General features: G+C 42.4%; 1 protein-coding gene across 1 annotated transcript; it reads left to right on the plus strand.

Annotated features, from left to right (window-relative positions):
• Positions 1-7510: 7510 nt before the first annotated feature.
• LOC9272734 (myb-related protein 306) lies at positions 7511-9337 on the plus strand. Its single transcript, XM_015793471.2, has 3 exons — positions 7511-7895; positions 7992-8121; positions 8282-9337. The coding sequence occupies exons 1-3, from the start codon at positions 7763-7765 to the stop codon at positions 8949-8951; spliced, it is 933 nt and encodes a 310-aa protein (XP_015648957.1). The 5' UTR covers positions 7511-7762; the 3' UTR covers positions 8952-9337.
• The last annotated feature ends 8721 nt before the right edge of the window (positions 9338-18058 follow it).

Here is an 18058-nt window from a genome sequence, read left to right on the forward strand (position 1 = left end):
TCCTGTAGAACTAGCATGGTTATATTAAGGTTCACATCTATGTCTCTTATGACATGATCTTTGTATAGACTTTTAGCGCACATATATTCCAACGTATTCAATAGACTCTCAACCGAAAATCTATCTCAGAGTATCACTAACAGATACCCAAATCCATACCCAAAATTCTGTTTTGGGAATTCCTAATCAAATTTTGAATAGATTCATCTCTCTCGAAGAGAGATGTCTAAAAGTTGACTCACGGTAAATTCACCCAGCCTCCTATGCCCGCTCCCGCCCCCACCCGCACATGCGTATCGGGAGCGGGTGCACTCCACTAGTGGAGAGTGAAAATGTAGGCAAGGGATTCTAACTTTTGGGCATCTAACTAGGGAGAAAATAGTTGAGGCCAACCTTCTTTTAAAGAAAGAACTGAAAAATTAGGATCAAAAGCTATATATTTGACACATTTGTTGATGATGGTCTCAACGACCCTGTCGGAGAAGCTCGATCCCAATTGCCGGCCTGTTGCCCGATCAACCACGTACGCCGGGGAGGTCGCTGTTTGGGCGTCGCGTCATGTGTTTTTTTTCCCCTCATACATGGTCCCCTGCTGCACGGCCGGCCATTATTCCTCGCCGGTCCATGCATGGCAGTATGCAGGCTCACCCAGGATGTGACGATAGTACCGGGGAAAACAAGAGCACTGTTCGTCCGATGATGACCTCTGCCACATGACAAATACTCTGCCATAGTGCTATATGCAAGAAAGATGCAGCAACAGGAGTGTACCTACCTTCTCACTGCATGCAAGACCTGTAATCCGTAGCATATGGAGATTGTCTGCTTATCATTTAATAGAGAATCCCAAAAAATCTATCAGATCGAACTGCAATATAACACTGTATTAGAGTATAATTATAAATGTATGTAAGGTGTAATTACAATGTAAATAGGATGTGGTGCAAGTGATACTAATAAGTCACAAAAATTATAATAGCTTAGTGAGAAACGCGTGTGGGAGGCTAGCTGCTTGCGGGTTAATGGTTCGATCTTCACCCCAACCATGTGCTTTGATTTTTAATCCATCATATAGGCAATCGTCTTAAAGCTTACCCGATGACCTGATATTTGATAGGTTTTTTCTCAAAATTCCTGTCGAATGTTTGATAGCAAATCCGTTATATATAGAACCAGTTCTTTTCATTTTTTAATTTTTTTTTGCCAATGGTTATTTGCTTCACGCTTCTAAATACACGATTTCTCAAGTAAAAAAAATTCTGCTGCATTGATTAATAAACCTAGAAAGTTGTAAAGTTTATTTCTTACAATACTATAATTTATTTGCGTTAATCAAGTAAACAATTCACCTCAATAGTTTATAAAAAATACATTTCAAACAGGACCGTATAACTTCCAAGAATAACGTTTGATGGCACGGACTATGATAGGAAATTTTCAGTATATACTAGTTCCATATTCGTGTGTTCTAAGGAGATTAAAATTATAGAGTTTAGTTTTTTCATACGAGGTTTTTGAGTTGATTTTTATGTGGAAACATCGGTTGTTGAGTGGAGTACTTTTTCATAGATATGGTTTTTATATGGAGAAACTACGATAGCGAGGAGAAGAAAGATGACCCCACTTTTTTAAGTAACATAGATATACAGCCTTATTGTTTCGTTTATATTTATACTTATAAGCTAAAAATTAAAATTGATTTTGTGTTTTTTTCTCACCATATTTTATTTTACATTATTTGTTTTTAGTTGTTAAGGATATGTACATATATACAAGTTTAACTTATAAGTTATATTTTTACTAATATTAGAAAAAACATGTGAAGCTATTTTTAATCTTATTATTGTTATACGGTTTAGCTAAGATAAAAGTTTACTTTGAGATTTTGCTTGAAATTTTTTTATTAAATCATGAGCTGTAAGTAAGAGTTCGATTGTTTCAATTTCAAGTTACCATGCTAAGTTTTTTTTAAATAGATTTCTTTATAGGACTCCTATATTTTCAAAAGCGAACAACTTTAAAAACTGACTCAAACACGGATCTATATTTCCAGAAGCAAATGAACGTAAAAACCTACTCAAATACAGACTATATATCAAAATACTAGTAAAAACATTTTTAATTTTTATAATAGTAGTGATAAATGGTACGAATTTCACAGCGAATTAAAGAATGGGGCTTATGGTACAAGTTACTCCCTCAGTTTCTAAATATTTGACGTCGTTGACTTTTTAAATATGCATGACAGTTCGTCTTATTCAAAAAATTTAAGTAATTATTAATTATTTTTATATCATTTGATTCATTGTTAAATATACTTTTATGCATACGTATAGTTTTAAATATTTAACAAAAGTTTTTGAATAAGACTCACGGTCAAATATTTACTAAGAAGTCAACACTGTCAAATATTTAGAAACGGAATGAGTACGTGGCTATATTGTGTCGACCATGGCACGCGCGGACATGAAGAGATGTCACGTATATACTACTACAATACATGTCACTGACTCACTGATCACACATTCGCACACAGATGAACTGCACATGCATGCGTACACTTTTTTTTTCTTCAACGGGCTCGGGAAAAACAATCGACCGAAAACGTCTCGATCGTCAGAGAAGGGGCAAAACAACCGGCAATATATATAACCGCGGCCATTAATTACGCGCTGCAGCCGCCGGAATTTGCTTTTCCGGCCGGCAGCCGCCTCCTGCGGCTGCGGCGCGCCGCTCCTCCTGTAGCCGACGACGATGACGAGAGCGATCAACAGCGGCGAGTCAGCCATGACGAAAGCGGCCAGTTTTCTTCTTTCTTTCTTTCTTTCTTTCTTTCTTTCTTTAATTTTTTTGCACGGGCAGCAACACGCACGTGTGCGGTATGCCACATTCACACACGTACGTACCCACGAGTGTAACCCCAACATATACTAAGCATACTGGTGGTAAATTCTTAGCTCCATTAAATTTCTATTAAAAGCTTCTTCCTCCGTTTCAGCTTATACATCTAGATTCATTAACATATATATAAATGTGGGCAATGCTAGAAAGTCATCCAACCTAAAACGGAAACAGAGGTAGTAGCGAACTCGTGTGTAATGTTTGTGGCACTAGTCATACCTATAACTGCAACCGTCGTTTTTCCGATTTTTTTTAATTGTGAAACTTTCTTTTAAATAAAATTAAAAAATGTGTCATAGTTTTAGTTGTAGATGTGGAACTTTTGGACGATGTGGTCAGATGGTTTCGGCCACATTCGTGCATATTTCCTTCGTTCCAAAATAAAACGACTTCTAACCCTCATAATTTATCCTAAAATAAAATATTTTTCTCAACCAATCACAACTCTTCACGATTTCAATTTTTCCACCTACCTTAACTTCTCAACCAATCACAACATTTTTCATTTAATAACTTCTCAACCAATCACAACATTCTTCATTTAATTTTACCTACTTTCTTAATAATTGTATCTAATCCTAAAACTTTTTATATTCTAGGGATGGATGTATGTCTAAAACAACTTTATATTTGGTCTCCGGTTCAAAACAAGGTATATGAAACAAATTAAATTGCAACTCATTAATAAAACGAGTACTATTTATGGGTTGATAAGTAAAAGAGTATTGGAGAAACGAAACTCATCGATGTGTGGATCGAGGGTAGGTAGGAGCCGATGATGTAAGCAGCTATCACATCATATTTCTGTTGAGGTGGGAGCAAAAGAAGATAAGTACGAAAAGAAGTGGACTACAAATTTATAAGCAGTGATGAGCTGTAGCACGAACTCCAACATACTTTATGAGAGAAAGAGGTGGATGAAATATTTATGTTGTAGTGCATATCGATAGTTAATTATTACTCCATACGAGTGGGTTAGAGCAGGTACAACAGCAGGTTATAAACCAGCTATAAACATATTTTAAAGAGATAAAAAAAGAGAGAGAAGGGCTACAGATCTGTTGCCACCTGTAGCACAGACTCCAAGACGTAATGTGTGTATGACAAGTGGGACTAGGTATTAATAATATAGTAAGCAACTATTGTATGAATTGGCTATTACATTGGCTATAAATGATTTGGAGTTAGTAGTGGACTATACTATTAAACTTGCTCTTATTAAATCGGCTAGAGATAACGTTAATTTTTATAGGTAATAGTTAGCTATCCTATTGACATTGGTATAAGAGGAATATTAAAGTGAAATCCTTTTGGGGCAATCATATATGTTAGATATGAAATTATTTTGTGACGAAGGTAGTAGCTCAGGGCACGAATAAAAACCTTATTTCACATGCTTTAAATTTCACAAAATTAATGGAAAAACGATTTTACCATATATTTGTCTCGAAATGTTTAAAAAAAATCACGGATGTAAATATAGTATAATCGTAATATAATTACATTGTAACTTGCATATAATTACAATATAATATAACTTGTACGTAACTTTCACATACTTTTTGAATCATTAGATTTTGCTTTAAGATTTGTGCAAGCGAGGAAGGAAGAAATAACAGCGCGCGTATATGTGAGAGGATTTCGTCATGAGACATCCGCTTCGTGGAAATAGTGTATTATCATACGATATTTAAAAGTTACTTACAAGTTGTATTATGGTTACATATAAGATACAATATAGTGACATTACGATCATAATATATCGGAATTGCTAACCTTCTGAGACATAAATTGTATCCACAAATCTTGCAGATTTTGAGCCACTAGATAAGCTTCGAGATTCATGCTCCAGACCTTCTCCTCCAACTCCGGCGACCTATCGATCTTCTTCTCCGGTGCCAGCGACTCACTAGACTATGACAGAGGACCCTACAGTTTAGGGTCCCGGAGTGGGGTGTGGGTGGGAGGGGGAAGGGGAAGGGGAGGTGTCGGAGAATGAACTCCTCCACCAGGGAACCGTGAGGCCACCCTTTGTGAGTTCGGCCGGGGGCAGCGGGTGAGATTCGAGGATTTGGTGAGCGAAGCTGTGTGGTCTTGAGGGGGTTAGGCCCCTCCAAGACAATCAGACCAAAGAGGTTTATACAGGTTCGGGCCGCTATGAAGCGTAATACCCTACTCCTGTGCATGATTGATTGAATGTAGAACACCAGTGCTTGGGGTTGCGAGACCCAAGCGCCAGTTCGCTCGGAAGTCCCCCCCTCCATCACTAGGCCTGGACCTCCTTTTATACCTCAAGGTTCCAACAAATGCATTATAACCTTTGCATTAAATGCATGTCTTGTCTCTTGACTTGGAAAGCCAAGCACACGTCGTCTTGATGATGGGGCCTGTCAAATATTGCCGCCTGACACGGGGGGTGCCCCTGTCAATCACCATTTAATGGGTGAAGACTTCTGGGCTCCTATTACACCGTGAAACGGGAGCCTTGCTTTGACCAGAGCGGAAGGACCGACTCCGGCTGGGATAAGAGGATGAGAACCTCTCACCATCACTATTTGATGGGACATGTCAGGCTGCATGCTGCCTGACACACGAGCAGCGCACAGTCTCACTAGCCAGTCCCATCGGTCATTCGACTGGTCACAGACCGGTTGAGTGCACTGCACGCTGTATTAAATGCGGCGTGGCGCGACCGCTCGGGACGCCATAAATGCGGGTAGATGGGCACCTGGAGGCAGACACCTAACCCACCGTACGTGGTGACCTAGAAAGGGGGTCAGGGGAGCCTGACCCTAGTCATGGCAGGGAGCAGCCGCTGCCCGACCTCGGGCCCGATCCCCCCTCGGGAGGGAGCGACGTGGCGCCTGGAGCGGCCTTCTCCCTCTAGTCTCGGCCAGGGAGTGGCCGTCGCCCTACCTCGGGCCCAACCCCCCTCGGGGGAGGGCCACGTGGCATTGGAGGGCAGCGTCCTCCATCCAGTCTCTGGAAAGGAGTGGCCGCCGTCCTACCTCGGGCCTGACTCCCCTCGGGGGAGGGCCACGTGGCATCGGAGGGCAGTCTCCTCCGACTAGTCTTTAGGGAAGGAGTGGCCGCCACCCCACCTCGGGCCTGACTCCCCTCGGGGGAGGGCCATGTGGCATTGGTGGCAGCCTCCTCCCTCTAAACCTGATACCCCCATGCCCATATCACCGACAGGAGGAGTTTCCCGGCTCTAGAGGGATGGCCGGGGGAGGCGGTAGCCTGGCGGTGGGCGGCGGATTGAACGGGTGGCGAGGCGTCAGCGGCAGCGTCGGAGCTGCGGGGCTAGAGGAGGGTAGTGGGCCGGCTTGGTGGCGGGGGCATCTAACCGCCAACGGCTCGAGGATGAAGAAGGGGGGGGGTTCTCGCCGGCACGCTATTCCAACTGGCGAGGCGGGTAGCGGCGCGGTGGGGCAGTGGCGGCGGGGGATCGGATGGAGGAATGAGCGATGGGAGTGGTGGCGGCGGAATGTGTGATGGGAGGGGAACTGGAGGAGGAAAGATAGGGTTAATGCCTCAACACGGCTTAAAGCATATCCGATGGTCTAAAATTTAAAAGATGGATGGAGGGATTTTCTGTCAACAGTTATATAGATAGTCCCATATAATATATTTATTTTTGTTTAATCGGTTTTGCTAAAAAACTGTTGACAGTTTTTTTGTTTGGAAAACTTTTGATTTTCTAGCCATTAGATGCGCTCTAGGATTCGTGCAACATATACACCCAGAATAAAAAAGATCGCATGGGCAAGGCAGTCATCGAACATGATGCACACGTTAAGCTAAGCCATGCACCTTCTTATTAGTAATAACTCTTTTTTATTATATATCACTTACACCCTAGTTATATATCACTTACCTTAATTATAGAGTAGTTACATAACACTTACACCCTAATTACATAGTACTTACACACTAGTTACAGAGTAGTTACACGATAGTTATAGGGTAGTTATATTGTATAAAATTATGATTTGCAATTTTTTTAGGAGCGCATATTACTTTTGAATTTGAAAGTTTTTTTTCCATTCTACATGTAGGCCAATTTCTTGTTGTTCAATCAGCTTGGACACTAAAATTCATGGTTTGTACTAGTGTGGATTGTTTCCTTATAACCATTGATGATAAATTCTGTAGTTAAAAAATTTGAAAGTTTTGGACCTCAAAAACTGTCGACAACTCCGTAGCTAGTCCCTTGTTTAATTTTGAGGAGAGTCTGATAGTAAAAATCACGACAAAGAGCATATCTCCCGAACCAGAACAATTCTACCCACCCGGTCTAACGGGCCGGCCCAGAAAGCCCACCAGGCCCACTCAACCACGTTTCAGTTACTCCTTAATGACCCAGTGAGCTCACTTCTTTTTGTCCCTAGCAAATAAATTACTCCTCTCCTAAACAAAAAAAAAGTTACTACTACTACAAACTCCACTGCCACGTCACAGGTCAGTAGAGTCGCCGTGGCCGTGGCCGTGTATGTGGACTCGTCGATCGAGCAGGAGCAGGTTGTTGGGTCGTCCACCTCACTCGCCTTGGCGGCTAGTAGGTCAAACCCAAACCCAGCTGTGCGACGCCGCGGGGCCGCCTATATATTCCGCCGGAGACTCACCGCCGACCCCGCCCCCCCCCCCCCCCATTGCCGTCTCGGTTGGACTCCTGTCTCTCTCTTGCTTCCCTACCTTCTCCTTCCTCCTCCTCCCCTTGATTGCTAGGTCGGTCTCTAGGCGGAGGTGGTGAAGTGGAGTGGAGTGGAGAGTATCTTCTTCTTCTTCTTCTTCTTCTTCTTCTTCTTCTTCTTGTTCATCGTCGTTGGAGTTGGAGGAGGTGGTGCCGTGGTGGGGATTGATGGGGAGGCCGCCGTGCTGCGTGAAGGCGGAGGTGAAGAAGGGGCCGTGGACGCCGGAGGAGGACCTCATGCTCGTCGCCTACGTCCAGGAGCACGGCCCGGGCAACTGGCGCGCCGTGCCCACCAACACCGGTGAGCCACCACCACCACCGATCCCCTTTGGTTTTTGTCGCCGGCGGTGGGCGGTGTTCTGATCGACCGGCCGGCGATGGTTGTGCGTGTGTGCAGGGCTGATGCGGTGCAGCAAGAGCTGCCGGCTCCGGTGGACCAACTACCTCCGGCCGGGGATCAAGCGGGGGAACTTCACCGACCAGGAGGAGAAGCTCATCGTCCACCTCCAGGCCCTCCTCGGCAACAGGTAATTTTTTTTTTGGTTTAATTTACGTCGTTTCGTGAATCGGAAGATGAAATTCTTGGCGATCGAGGTTGAGTGATTGATGGATGGGTTGGTTTTTGGAGCCCTAATTAAAGTGCGCGCTTGCGTTTTTTTTTTTTGGCGGTTCTTGATTTTTGGTTAGGTGGGCGGCGATCGCGTCCTACTTGCCGGAGAGGACGGACAACGACATCAAGAACTACTGGAACACGCACCTCAAGAAGAAGCTCAAGAAGATGAGCGCCACCGGCGGCGGCGGCGACGACGGCGAGGGAGGTGGCGCCGGCGAGGTGAAGACCAGGGCGGCTGCGCCGAAGGGGCAGTGGGAGCGGCGCCTGCAGACGGACATCCACACCGCGCGCCAGGCGCTCCGCGACGCGCTCTCGCTGGACCCCTCGCCGCCGGCCAAGCCGCTGGACTCGTCGTCGGGCGCCACGGCGCCGCCGTCGTCGCAGGCGGCGACGTCGTACGCATCCAGCGCCGAGAACATCGCGCGGCTCCTGGAGGGCTGGATGCGCCCCGGCGGCGGCGGCGGCAAGACGACGACGACGCCGTCCTCCGGGTCGAGGTCGTCGGCGGCGTCGGTGCTGTCCGGGGAGGCCAGCCACAGCGGCGGCGCCACGGCGCCGACGCCCGACGGCTCGACGGTCACCAGCAAGACGAAGGACGAGGAGACCGCCGGCGCGCCGCCGCCGCCGCCGCCGCCGGCGTTCTCCATGCTGGAGAGCTGGCTGCTCGACGACGGCATGGGCCACGGCGAGGTGGGGCTCATGGACGTGGTGGTGCCATTGGGGGACCCGAGTGAGTTCTTTTAGTGCAAGTGAAAAAAGGAAAAAAAAATGAGGGGACAAAAAAAAGGTGACAATAAATGTGACTAGCCTTGAAGAACAAAGCCAATCAATCCTTGGTGATTTAGATCATCAAAAGCACAAAGCTGGTGTTGATCTAGCATAGTTAAATCTAGTTATATTCTCTCTTCTTCTTTTTGAGTTTTAATTCGTTGTTAGGGTTTGGAACTGATCATCTTAATTTGTAAGTTTCTATATAGTAGTCTATACTAATCCATGGTGGATGCATGACTTGGATCCATTGTGAGATGAGCCAGTCATGAAATGGAGGTTGGCAAACAATAGAAATGTACATCTTCTTTAATAACATAAATCTTATATATATATCAGTAGTACCAGTAAATGTTATAATATATCCTTGGTACATATATATTTGTGTTCGATTTGTTGTAATTAATTAATTAATTAATACTAGGTGCAAGAGAGTTTAACTTACCAGTGGTACTACTTCAAGCTGGGTTATTGCGAGTAATTTTTGCAATTCACGGACGAGTGCTATGATACATCTTCGAGTGAAATGTACTAGGAAATGTACTCATCGGTATTATTCACAGTTAATTTTCTACAAGGATATGATACGTTTGATACTATAGCTAGAGATGATCAAGTATTAAATGGAAAATCGCAAAAAATAATAGCGAGTCTTAAATGTAAGAGTCGTACACATTGATATAGCGTGGTCTCACGCATTGATTTGATGCGCACTAATTCATGAGAATCATATGGTATTGTGATGCATCTAATGCTTGCTTCTAGTACGTACTGAGTAGTGAGTACTTGATGTGTATATACTCTATCTCAGCTAACCATGCATGTCCCATGTGTATCTTAATTTTCTGAATTTTATTCATGACACTACTACTGTAATATTCTCCTATATACTTGCAACAATGAAAAATTTGCTAGTACCATCTCTTAATGTTTGCATGTTGAATAATAAGTGAACTTACAAAAGGAGCAAATTGATACTCGTCAGTATCTTTTTATTACCTTAAAAACTGAGTTGTCCTTCTCCTCCCTTCTCCATATAAAAACCACCACCCCACCAAAAAAAAAAGAAAATCAGTTTTTTTTTTCACATAAAAACTAACCTGAAAAACCGGGAAAAGAGAAAACTAATCTCATAATTACAATCTCGTTGTAAGCATGACACTATTATGGAGGGAAAATTAGAAATGTCAGTAATCATCAATTAATTAGTTTGTTGCCTCAGATTAGCAACAAAAAGTAGCATTAGAAATGTACCCTTCATCCTCTCCAATTGAAGGAAACACTTTGTTTTTTTCTCCATAAATACGCGACTAATCCCTCCTCGATTTAAATTCAATTTGTGTATAGAGATGCATCCATATAAATATGGTGTATAGATATATATGTGTAGAAAGGGATTCGAATTAATGTGCAGGGCAATGTGTCATGCCCTTGTCTCTCACTAGCTAATGCAGATCCCCTATAATACTCAACTTGGACAAACCTCAGGGTTGCAACTGGCTTTGCCTCGCTGCTATGACTAATTAATAGGACACTTAACCTAATTTGTCCATGCTGATGGCGACCACTGGAGGGCACGGCCATAGAATCTGACATTGCATTTAAGCACCTTTGCCTCTGCAGTTAACATTTGATGTTAACTTGGGCCGTGTTTAGTTCCCCAGCCAAAAATTTTTAAGTTTACGGACACACATTTAAAATATTAAACGTAGAATAATAACAAAACAAATTACATATTCCGCATGTAAACTACGAGACGAATTTATTAAGTCTAATTAATCTATCATTAGTAAATATTTACTGCAGCACCACATTGTCAAACCATGGCGTAATTAGGCTCAAAAGATTCGTCTCGCAATTTACATGCAAACTATGTAATTGGGTGTTTTTTCATCCATATTTAATACTCTATGTATGTATCTAAACATTTGATGTGACGGAATTTTTGAAAATTTGAAAGGACTAAACACAGCCTTGATCGATGGAGGAGTACACATCTCTGTTATAAATATCGCTTGAATACAATAATATATCGATCGACCTAAGGGTATATTGCTACCTACCTACATCTTTTTGTGCACCCAAAGTTTCTAGGTCGTCCTTCAGTATAGCTAGTCTCAACAGTTAATTGCTGCTTTAATTTCCGTTTTTCTTCAAAGCAAGTTAATTTAATAAATGTTTTTGTTGGGGTTACCTAACTAAAGAAATTGAAAAGACGAGTATATAATTTTTGCATGCATGTTTTCTTGCTACAATCCCATGTCTCAAACGAGACCTGGATTTGTTATATTTTCTCATGTAATTGGTTTTGTTCTATCTATCACACATCAGCTTTCTTGTAGACGAAAAGGTTATAAACAAGATCACAGTCAAGAAAACGAATTGAGAATAAATTAATTAATTGCACCTCTTGTGTGTGTGTTTTCCACATTTGACCTCTTTAGAGCATATACAATAACAGGCTATAAGCCAGCTGTAAACATATTTTAAGAAGATAAATGAGGAGAGAGAAGAGTAGCGGGCTACAAATTTGTAGCCAGCTGTAGCACGGACTTCAAGACGCAGTGTATGTGTGACAGGTGGGACCATGTATTAATAGTGCACTATGTAACTATTGTATGAATGAGATGAATTGGAGCTAATAGTTGGCTATACTATTAAACTTGCTCTTAGAGCTGACATGTTTCCATGTTAATTATAATCTCTTTTCTGCTAAATGGTTGATAGATGAATTATTTGTGATAATTGTTCGAGGGTACTAGGTACATAAATGGATGAATGAACTATTATAGAGTTAAAAATAAATTTAAAATAGTACTGCAAATAAATCATACAGCTTAGGAGTTCGAGAAGTATGCGCATTCATCCATTCATTCATTGTTAAGCACAAGAAAATAGTGATGGCATACTTTGTCGGCATGCTTATTAACAATGATATAGTAATATCATCCAGAGTTGGACTTTTTTTATCATAAATCCAAGTCAAATCAAGTACGATGGATTATATGCTTGCTCAAATTAATCAGTTCCGTTTGAAGAGAGAGTAAATTTCATAAAATCTTAAACTAGATATCACAAAATGAGGTTTAAACATTAGATTAATTTTGAGAAGCCCTGTTACTCATTTATAAGGTATAGTAGTAGCAATAAGGGAAGTTGCATCATGGCTGACCTTTGCTGAGTTGACTTGTCCACGTGCCGCTTCACGTGGATTTAATAATTATTTTGAACTAAAGGACAAATATTGCCGGAAAATATGAAAGAAATGGAAAGATAGCGACTAAAAAGCTTGGCCTTATGGTATAACAATTCACCGAACACCTTCAAGCATAGTATACATCTCTGCCCATTTGACGGCCGGAGCAATCACTACTAGAAAAATCGTTTTTCCATCTAGGTAGCCGAAAATAGTTTTTCCAAGTGGGGAAAAGGACCTACTGTAGGCAAAAGCCCGCCTACGAAAATCATTTTCATAGGCGGTAAATCCATCTTTACAGGCAGTAGAACCACCTGCCTAAAAAAAATATACGTCGTAGATAAAATAAATCCCCATCCGTCTGTGCTGCCGCCGTTGCCAGCTGCCCAACATAGCACCGCCGCCGCCCTCTCCCTATCGAGATGGCGACGCCACACCAGCGTCACTTGCGCCGCCGCCCTCCTCCGGTTGGATTTGGGAGAGAGGGAGGGGAGGGGAGGGGAGGCACCTCCGCCGCTGCCGGCGCCCGAGCTCCTCCCTCCGCCAGATCTGGGAGGAGGAGCTCCCCTTGTCCAAGATCGACACCACACCACCGCCCTCTCTCCCCTCCGGTCGGATCTGGGAGAGAGGGGAGGGGAGGCGTCTCCGCCGCTCCCGCACCTCGTCAGATCCGCCGCCTCAGCCGCTCCGAGCCGCAGCCGACGCCGCTCCCACCGCTCGTCCGAGCCGCAGCCGACGCTGATCCACTTCTAGTTTATATTTTTCGTATGCGGTTATTTGGCTCCGAGGCTCATACCCGCTTAGAAAAAAAAACCCAAGTCTACGAAAATGCTTTTTCTAATAGTAAATTAAACTCGCGGTCTCTGTGTCTCACAAACACTATAGCAAGATGAAAATGTGATAGGATCTTGACTTTAGAGATTGAGCATTGAGTGGGTCTATTTCACTAGATATATATATGATGTAAGTATACTTAAATCTTGATACAGTGAATGTCATAAGATAAGTTTGGTGTATGGAACTGTTACTCGAAAGCCTGGTTTTGCCATAATTTAATAAGGAATTAAATGAAGCGTGCAGTGGTTTTTCTACTTTCATCCTTTAATAATGTAGCAAGTGCAAGCTAAATTGTGGGTTCTCGTGGAACCTCAAGGAGTCTATAATAATCTACCAAACATTTTAATAGTAATTGCCAAATTGACATATCATGTTCGCTTGTCGGTTTCACCGGACTATATATATCCACCTTAGCAAATGGGATATTGTCTCGGATCGGAGTGATCGAGTGGGCCACTCTAAACACTTGAGGAGCAAAAGAAAAAATGGAGGAATTTTAGAGGACTGGAATTCGTTGGAAGAAATTTCTTTATGGTACTTTAATTTGGAAATAAAATAATGACCATTACAAAATCCTTTAAAATTCATGTAATCATGTGTGGAATAGGTCATTTGATAGGAATTGTTGAGCAAATTTAGAAAGAGGCAAGATCTCATGTGTTTCTCTTCTTCTCTCTAAAAATTCCTATGTTTTTCCTATAGTGCTACCAAACAATATTTTTCTGAAAAAAAATTCGATGGATCAACTTCTGGAAGATTCAACGAGGCATGACAACCTACTTGTATGTTTTTTCTATTCCCATGATTTCTGAATCTTGCATTCCAAAATGAGTCCTAAATGATGATGCTTGTGAAAAGTAGTATCATGTAATAAAAAAAACAAATATCATGGTGTACAACATGTTGCAGAAAATTATTCATAAACTTTGGCTATGAATAACTTGTGAAATATTTGCTCAAAAATATGGAACCCATATATATAGGTAACATTAAAATGTACTTTCCATCATACATTTATTAATATTTATATATTACGATAGAAAATAGTGACCAAAGTATTTTTAGATCGTATCGTCACTCGGAACGACAATTATTTTGAACCGGGAGGAGGGGAGTACATAGTTTTACAAGAGTGCTAAAAGCCTAAAAAGAATTTCTCTTGTAAAAGAAAAACAAAAGTGTAGTAAGCTGAACTGCTGATCCTACGCGCATGCCATGGTGTGCGACAGCGCGGTACTGAACTGGCAGTCCCATGGATTCAGCGGCCCAGGGCTGAGGCTCATCAGGGAAGGATTAAAGAGCAAGGGAACAAGAGAGAAGGGGGTCTATGCATGTCATACACTACTACTGCCCTTGGAAATATGCAGGCAAGCCTTAAATGCCCACACTAGTAGTAGTAGATCTTTAAAGCTGGCCAGCTTTGACCTTTTCCTCTTCTTTTTTTATTTTGCTCAAAGGCATGCATTTGCACCTGCTTGCTGCACCTTTCTTTCTTTCCTTGAAGCTGTAAAAAAAATGAAATGAAAAAGAACAGTACAGCAGCTCTCATGAATGACATGACCATGCAAGGTTGTAGTTATAACTAAAACACTGTGTTCTTTCTCACCTTCTTTGCAGATGCATATATGCTTTAGGCCTGTGACTGTGAGTGCTGTTCTTGTGTGCGGGGAGAGCTAGCTTGCTGCTTTTGCACTGTGTGCCCTTTATTTATTTTGAGCCATGTAACATCAGTACATTGTCATTTGTCATCAGATCAGCATATATATACATGAACCTCCAAGAAGACAAAATTAATTACTCTCTCCGTTTTTTAATATACGACGCCGTTGATTTTTTAAGATACATTTGATAATACATATTTATTTTATCATGATTTGATTTATCGTTAAATATGACTTAAATATTTTTATATTTACAAAACAGTTAAATAAGAAAAATGGTTAAATGTTTATAAAAAAATTATAAGTGTCATATATATTAAAAAAACAGAGGTAGCATGTAGCTTGAGGTAATCATATTCTCTCTCCATCTACAAAAGTTACACATATTACTATTGACACCAAGATTAAGAAGAAATTAAATCATCTTGGATGTTACTCCCTCCATACTTATAAAGGAAGTCGTTTAGGACAATGTTTAAGTCAAACCTTGGGAATATAAATCATGAATAACTCTCAAGTTGTTCAGTTTGAAAATAAAAAAATTATATGAATAGATTTATCTTGAAAAATAATTTCATGAAAGTATACATATATCACTTTTTAATAAATATTTTTATAGAAAAGAAAGTCAAAGTTGTGTTTTAGAGACCGTATCGCTGTCCAAAACGACTTCCTTTACGAGTACGGAGGGAATATGAAATTAAGGAGTGAATACAATCATGCTACCAATGAGTATTTAGATGACTCCTTGGGTTCTAATAAAACATTTAATTTATCTCTTCATTTAAGTATTAAATATATAAAAACTATAAATAGAAATAATTTATTTGGAAAAACTTAAATGTGAAATAGGCGTAATTTTTATGGATGTATGGAGTATACTACTCCTACTAGAAAGACAAGGAAAGGGGATTGAGCAGTGTGCGTACGTGTGCGCGAGTGCATGCAGAAGAAGTGTGAAGAACTGGGAGTATACGTAGGGGACTTGAATGCAGCAGCCTGCAGTGCCGAGCAGAAAAGGGAAAGCTCCGTGCGGCTTAAATGCGTACGCCTCCCCTACTCGACACAGTAGGGTAATCCACCACTATACGACTCCCCACATGTGAGATGACTTATTATTGACATTGGTCAGCTCTTCCATTTTCATCGATCTCTTCGCGTTTGTGTGTGTGTGTCGTGTAGCTGTAAAGCAGCATTTGATCGATCGATCGATCGATCGAGAGCGAGATGATCATATGTTCATGGATCAAATTGAAGTGGTAGGTAAATCAATCTCGTACACGATATGTTATATTCTAATACCGTAAATCTGAAATTTATATTTAGATTTATACGGTAGTATGATGTATCATATCGGTGTATAAGGTTGATTTATTTTACACAGAGAGAGTACATAAGACTGGCAGAGAGTACAAGTACAATCGTTGTAGGAGTAGGAGGAATCGTACTGTTGCATGCATACTGTTGCGTGGCTGCTAGCTTGCTGGCTAGTGCATATATACATGAATAATGGGGAAATTAAGTTGGAAACCGGTCGTCTCGCCTCGCTCTCCTTGGAACTGTGCGTGCTTTATAATTGAGACCTTAGCTACTCATCAAGAATCTGTTCTATATATATGAGACTAGGAACGCAGTAATGGCAATCCAATATGGAGAAGATGGACGATCATCACCTCGGTCGATCGATCGATCGATCGACTCTCATAAATGCAACAGGAAATTAAGCCGGTGGAAGTCAACCCGGCGTTTGTCATGTATGCAGTTCAGCGCCTGCGTTTGTTAATTTACATCTGTGCAGCGTGACTGTACGTAGAATCAACGGGATTGACGTCCTGTCTTTAAAACATCGTGCCTTTGTCAGCGCTCCCACGCAAAAACTTTTCACGCAGTTACATCGAATATTTGGATACATGTATGGAGTATTAATATATAAAAAAAAACTAATTACACATGTGGTGTGTAAATTACGAGACGAATCTTTTAAGCCGCCGAATTGCTACATTATTTGACAAAGTGGACAGTAAACATTTGCTAATGACGGATTAATTAGGCTTAATAAATTCGTCACGTAATTTATAGGCGGAATATGTAATTTATTTTATTATTAGTCCACGTTTAATACTTTAAATGTGTGTCCGTATATCCGATGTGGCACGCCAAAACTTTTCACCCCATATACAGCTCCCGCCGCGGCGCTGCCATGGGTCGCCCGTCCCTCCTCCTCCACCTACACCCTGCCCCAGCACCTGTCCCTCCTCCTCCTCCCTCCCTCACCTGGCGCCGCTCTCTTCACAGGCACTTCTTCTTCCTCCTCCACCTGCTCCCTCCCCTGGTGTCGCTCCATCCTCCCCCGACGCCCGTCCATCCTCCGCCCGCTTGCGAAGCTCCTCCTTCCCTACACGTGCTCGCTCGCCCACGCCGCTCCTCATTCCGCCGTTCACCACTCACGCCCGTGCCTACTCGCTCGCACGCTGCTCCTCCTTCCATCCGCACTGCCGGTCGCCGCTCGCGCCCGTGCCGCTCCTCCTTCCGCCGCTCCTTCCTCACTGGGAGTAGACGTGGTGCTAATGTCTCCAAACATTGTTCATCCCATCCCTATCCTCATCCCTTCTACTAAAAAAACTGGTATCAGCTCATTCTATAAATCAAACAAGTAAGTTGGATCACTCCATCCCTAAAATCAGATATGGTTTCATCGCATCCCACATAGTCCCCAAACCAAACATATGCTAGGAGTATATGTCTATTGTCTTTTATATATCCAACTAAAAAAATATCAGTCTGCTGATCTGCTCCATGATTGCATGGCACTACTGTGTTGCAGGAGAAAGAGTCAGCCCCATGCATGTCGTCCATAGCCATTACTCCGGTGTCTCCCTGCCCTGCAACTGGACCTACTCTAACCCATGAATGCATCTTCTTCTCACCCCTGCATATCACATCATCGCCTTCTGATCAAGAATCATCGCAAGATATTTCCTCTACCATTCATCCATCCATCCATCCGTCCGGCAAGTCGGCCGACGATCACCGGAGTCGCCACCGCCGCCGCCGCCGCCTGGCACCGGCCGAAGAGGGTCGTCATACGTGCGAGACACAGGAGATCACACGGTGGCGCCGTGGCGTTAAATGCGATGACGACGACGACATTTCGTCACACAGACTCACTGCAAGTGAATCTACGGCCATGACACTACTAAATGAGTGATTTTTCTGGACGCCACCCCATTTTATTTTTATGTGGTCCGTAAGTTGGACCGCACGGAAAAATAGAGGGACCGAAGCCAGGTCGTCACCCGCACATGAAAATCATTTTCGTGTGCGGGTCACTTAACAGGCCCGCACGCGAAAATAAGTCTATTTTCACGTGCGGGCCTCCTAATCTACCG

This window comes from Oryza sativa, chromosome 8 (genome assembly GCF_034140825.1).
Source record: "Oryza sativa Japonica Group chromosome 8, ASM3414082v1".
Lineage (NCBI taxonomy): Eukaryota > Viridiplantae > Streptophyta > Magnoliopsida > Poales > Poaceae > Oryza > Oryza sativa.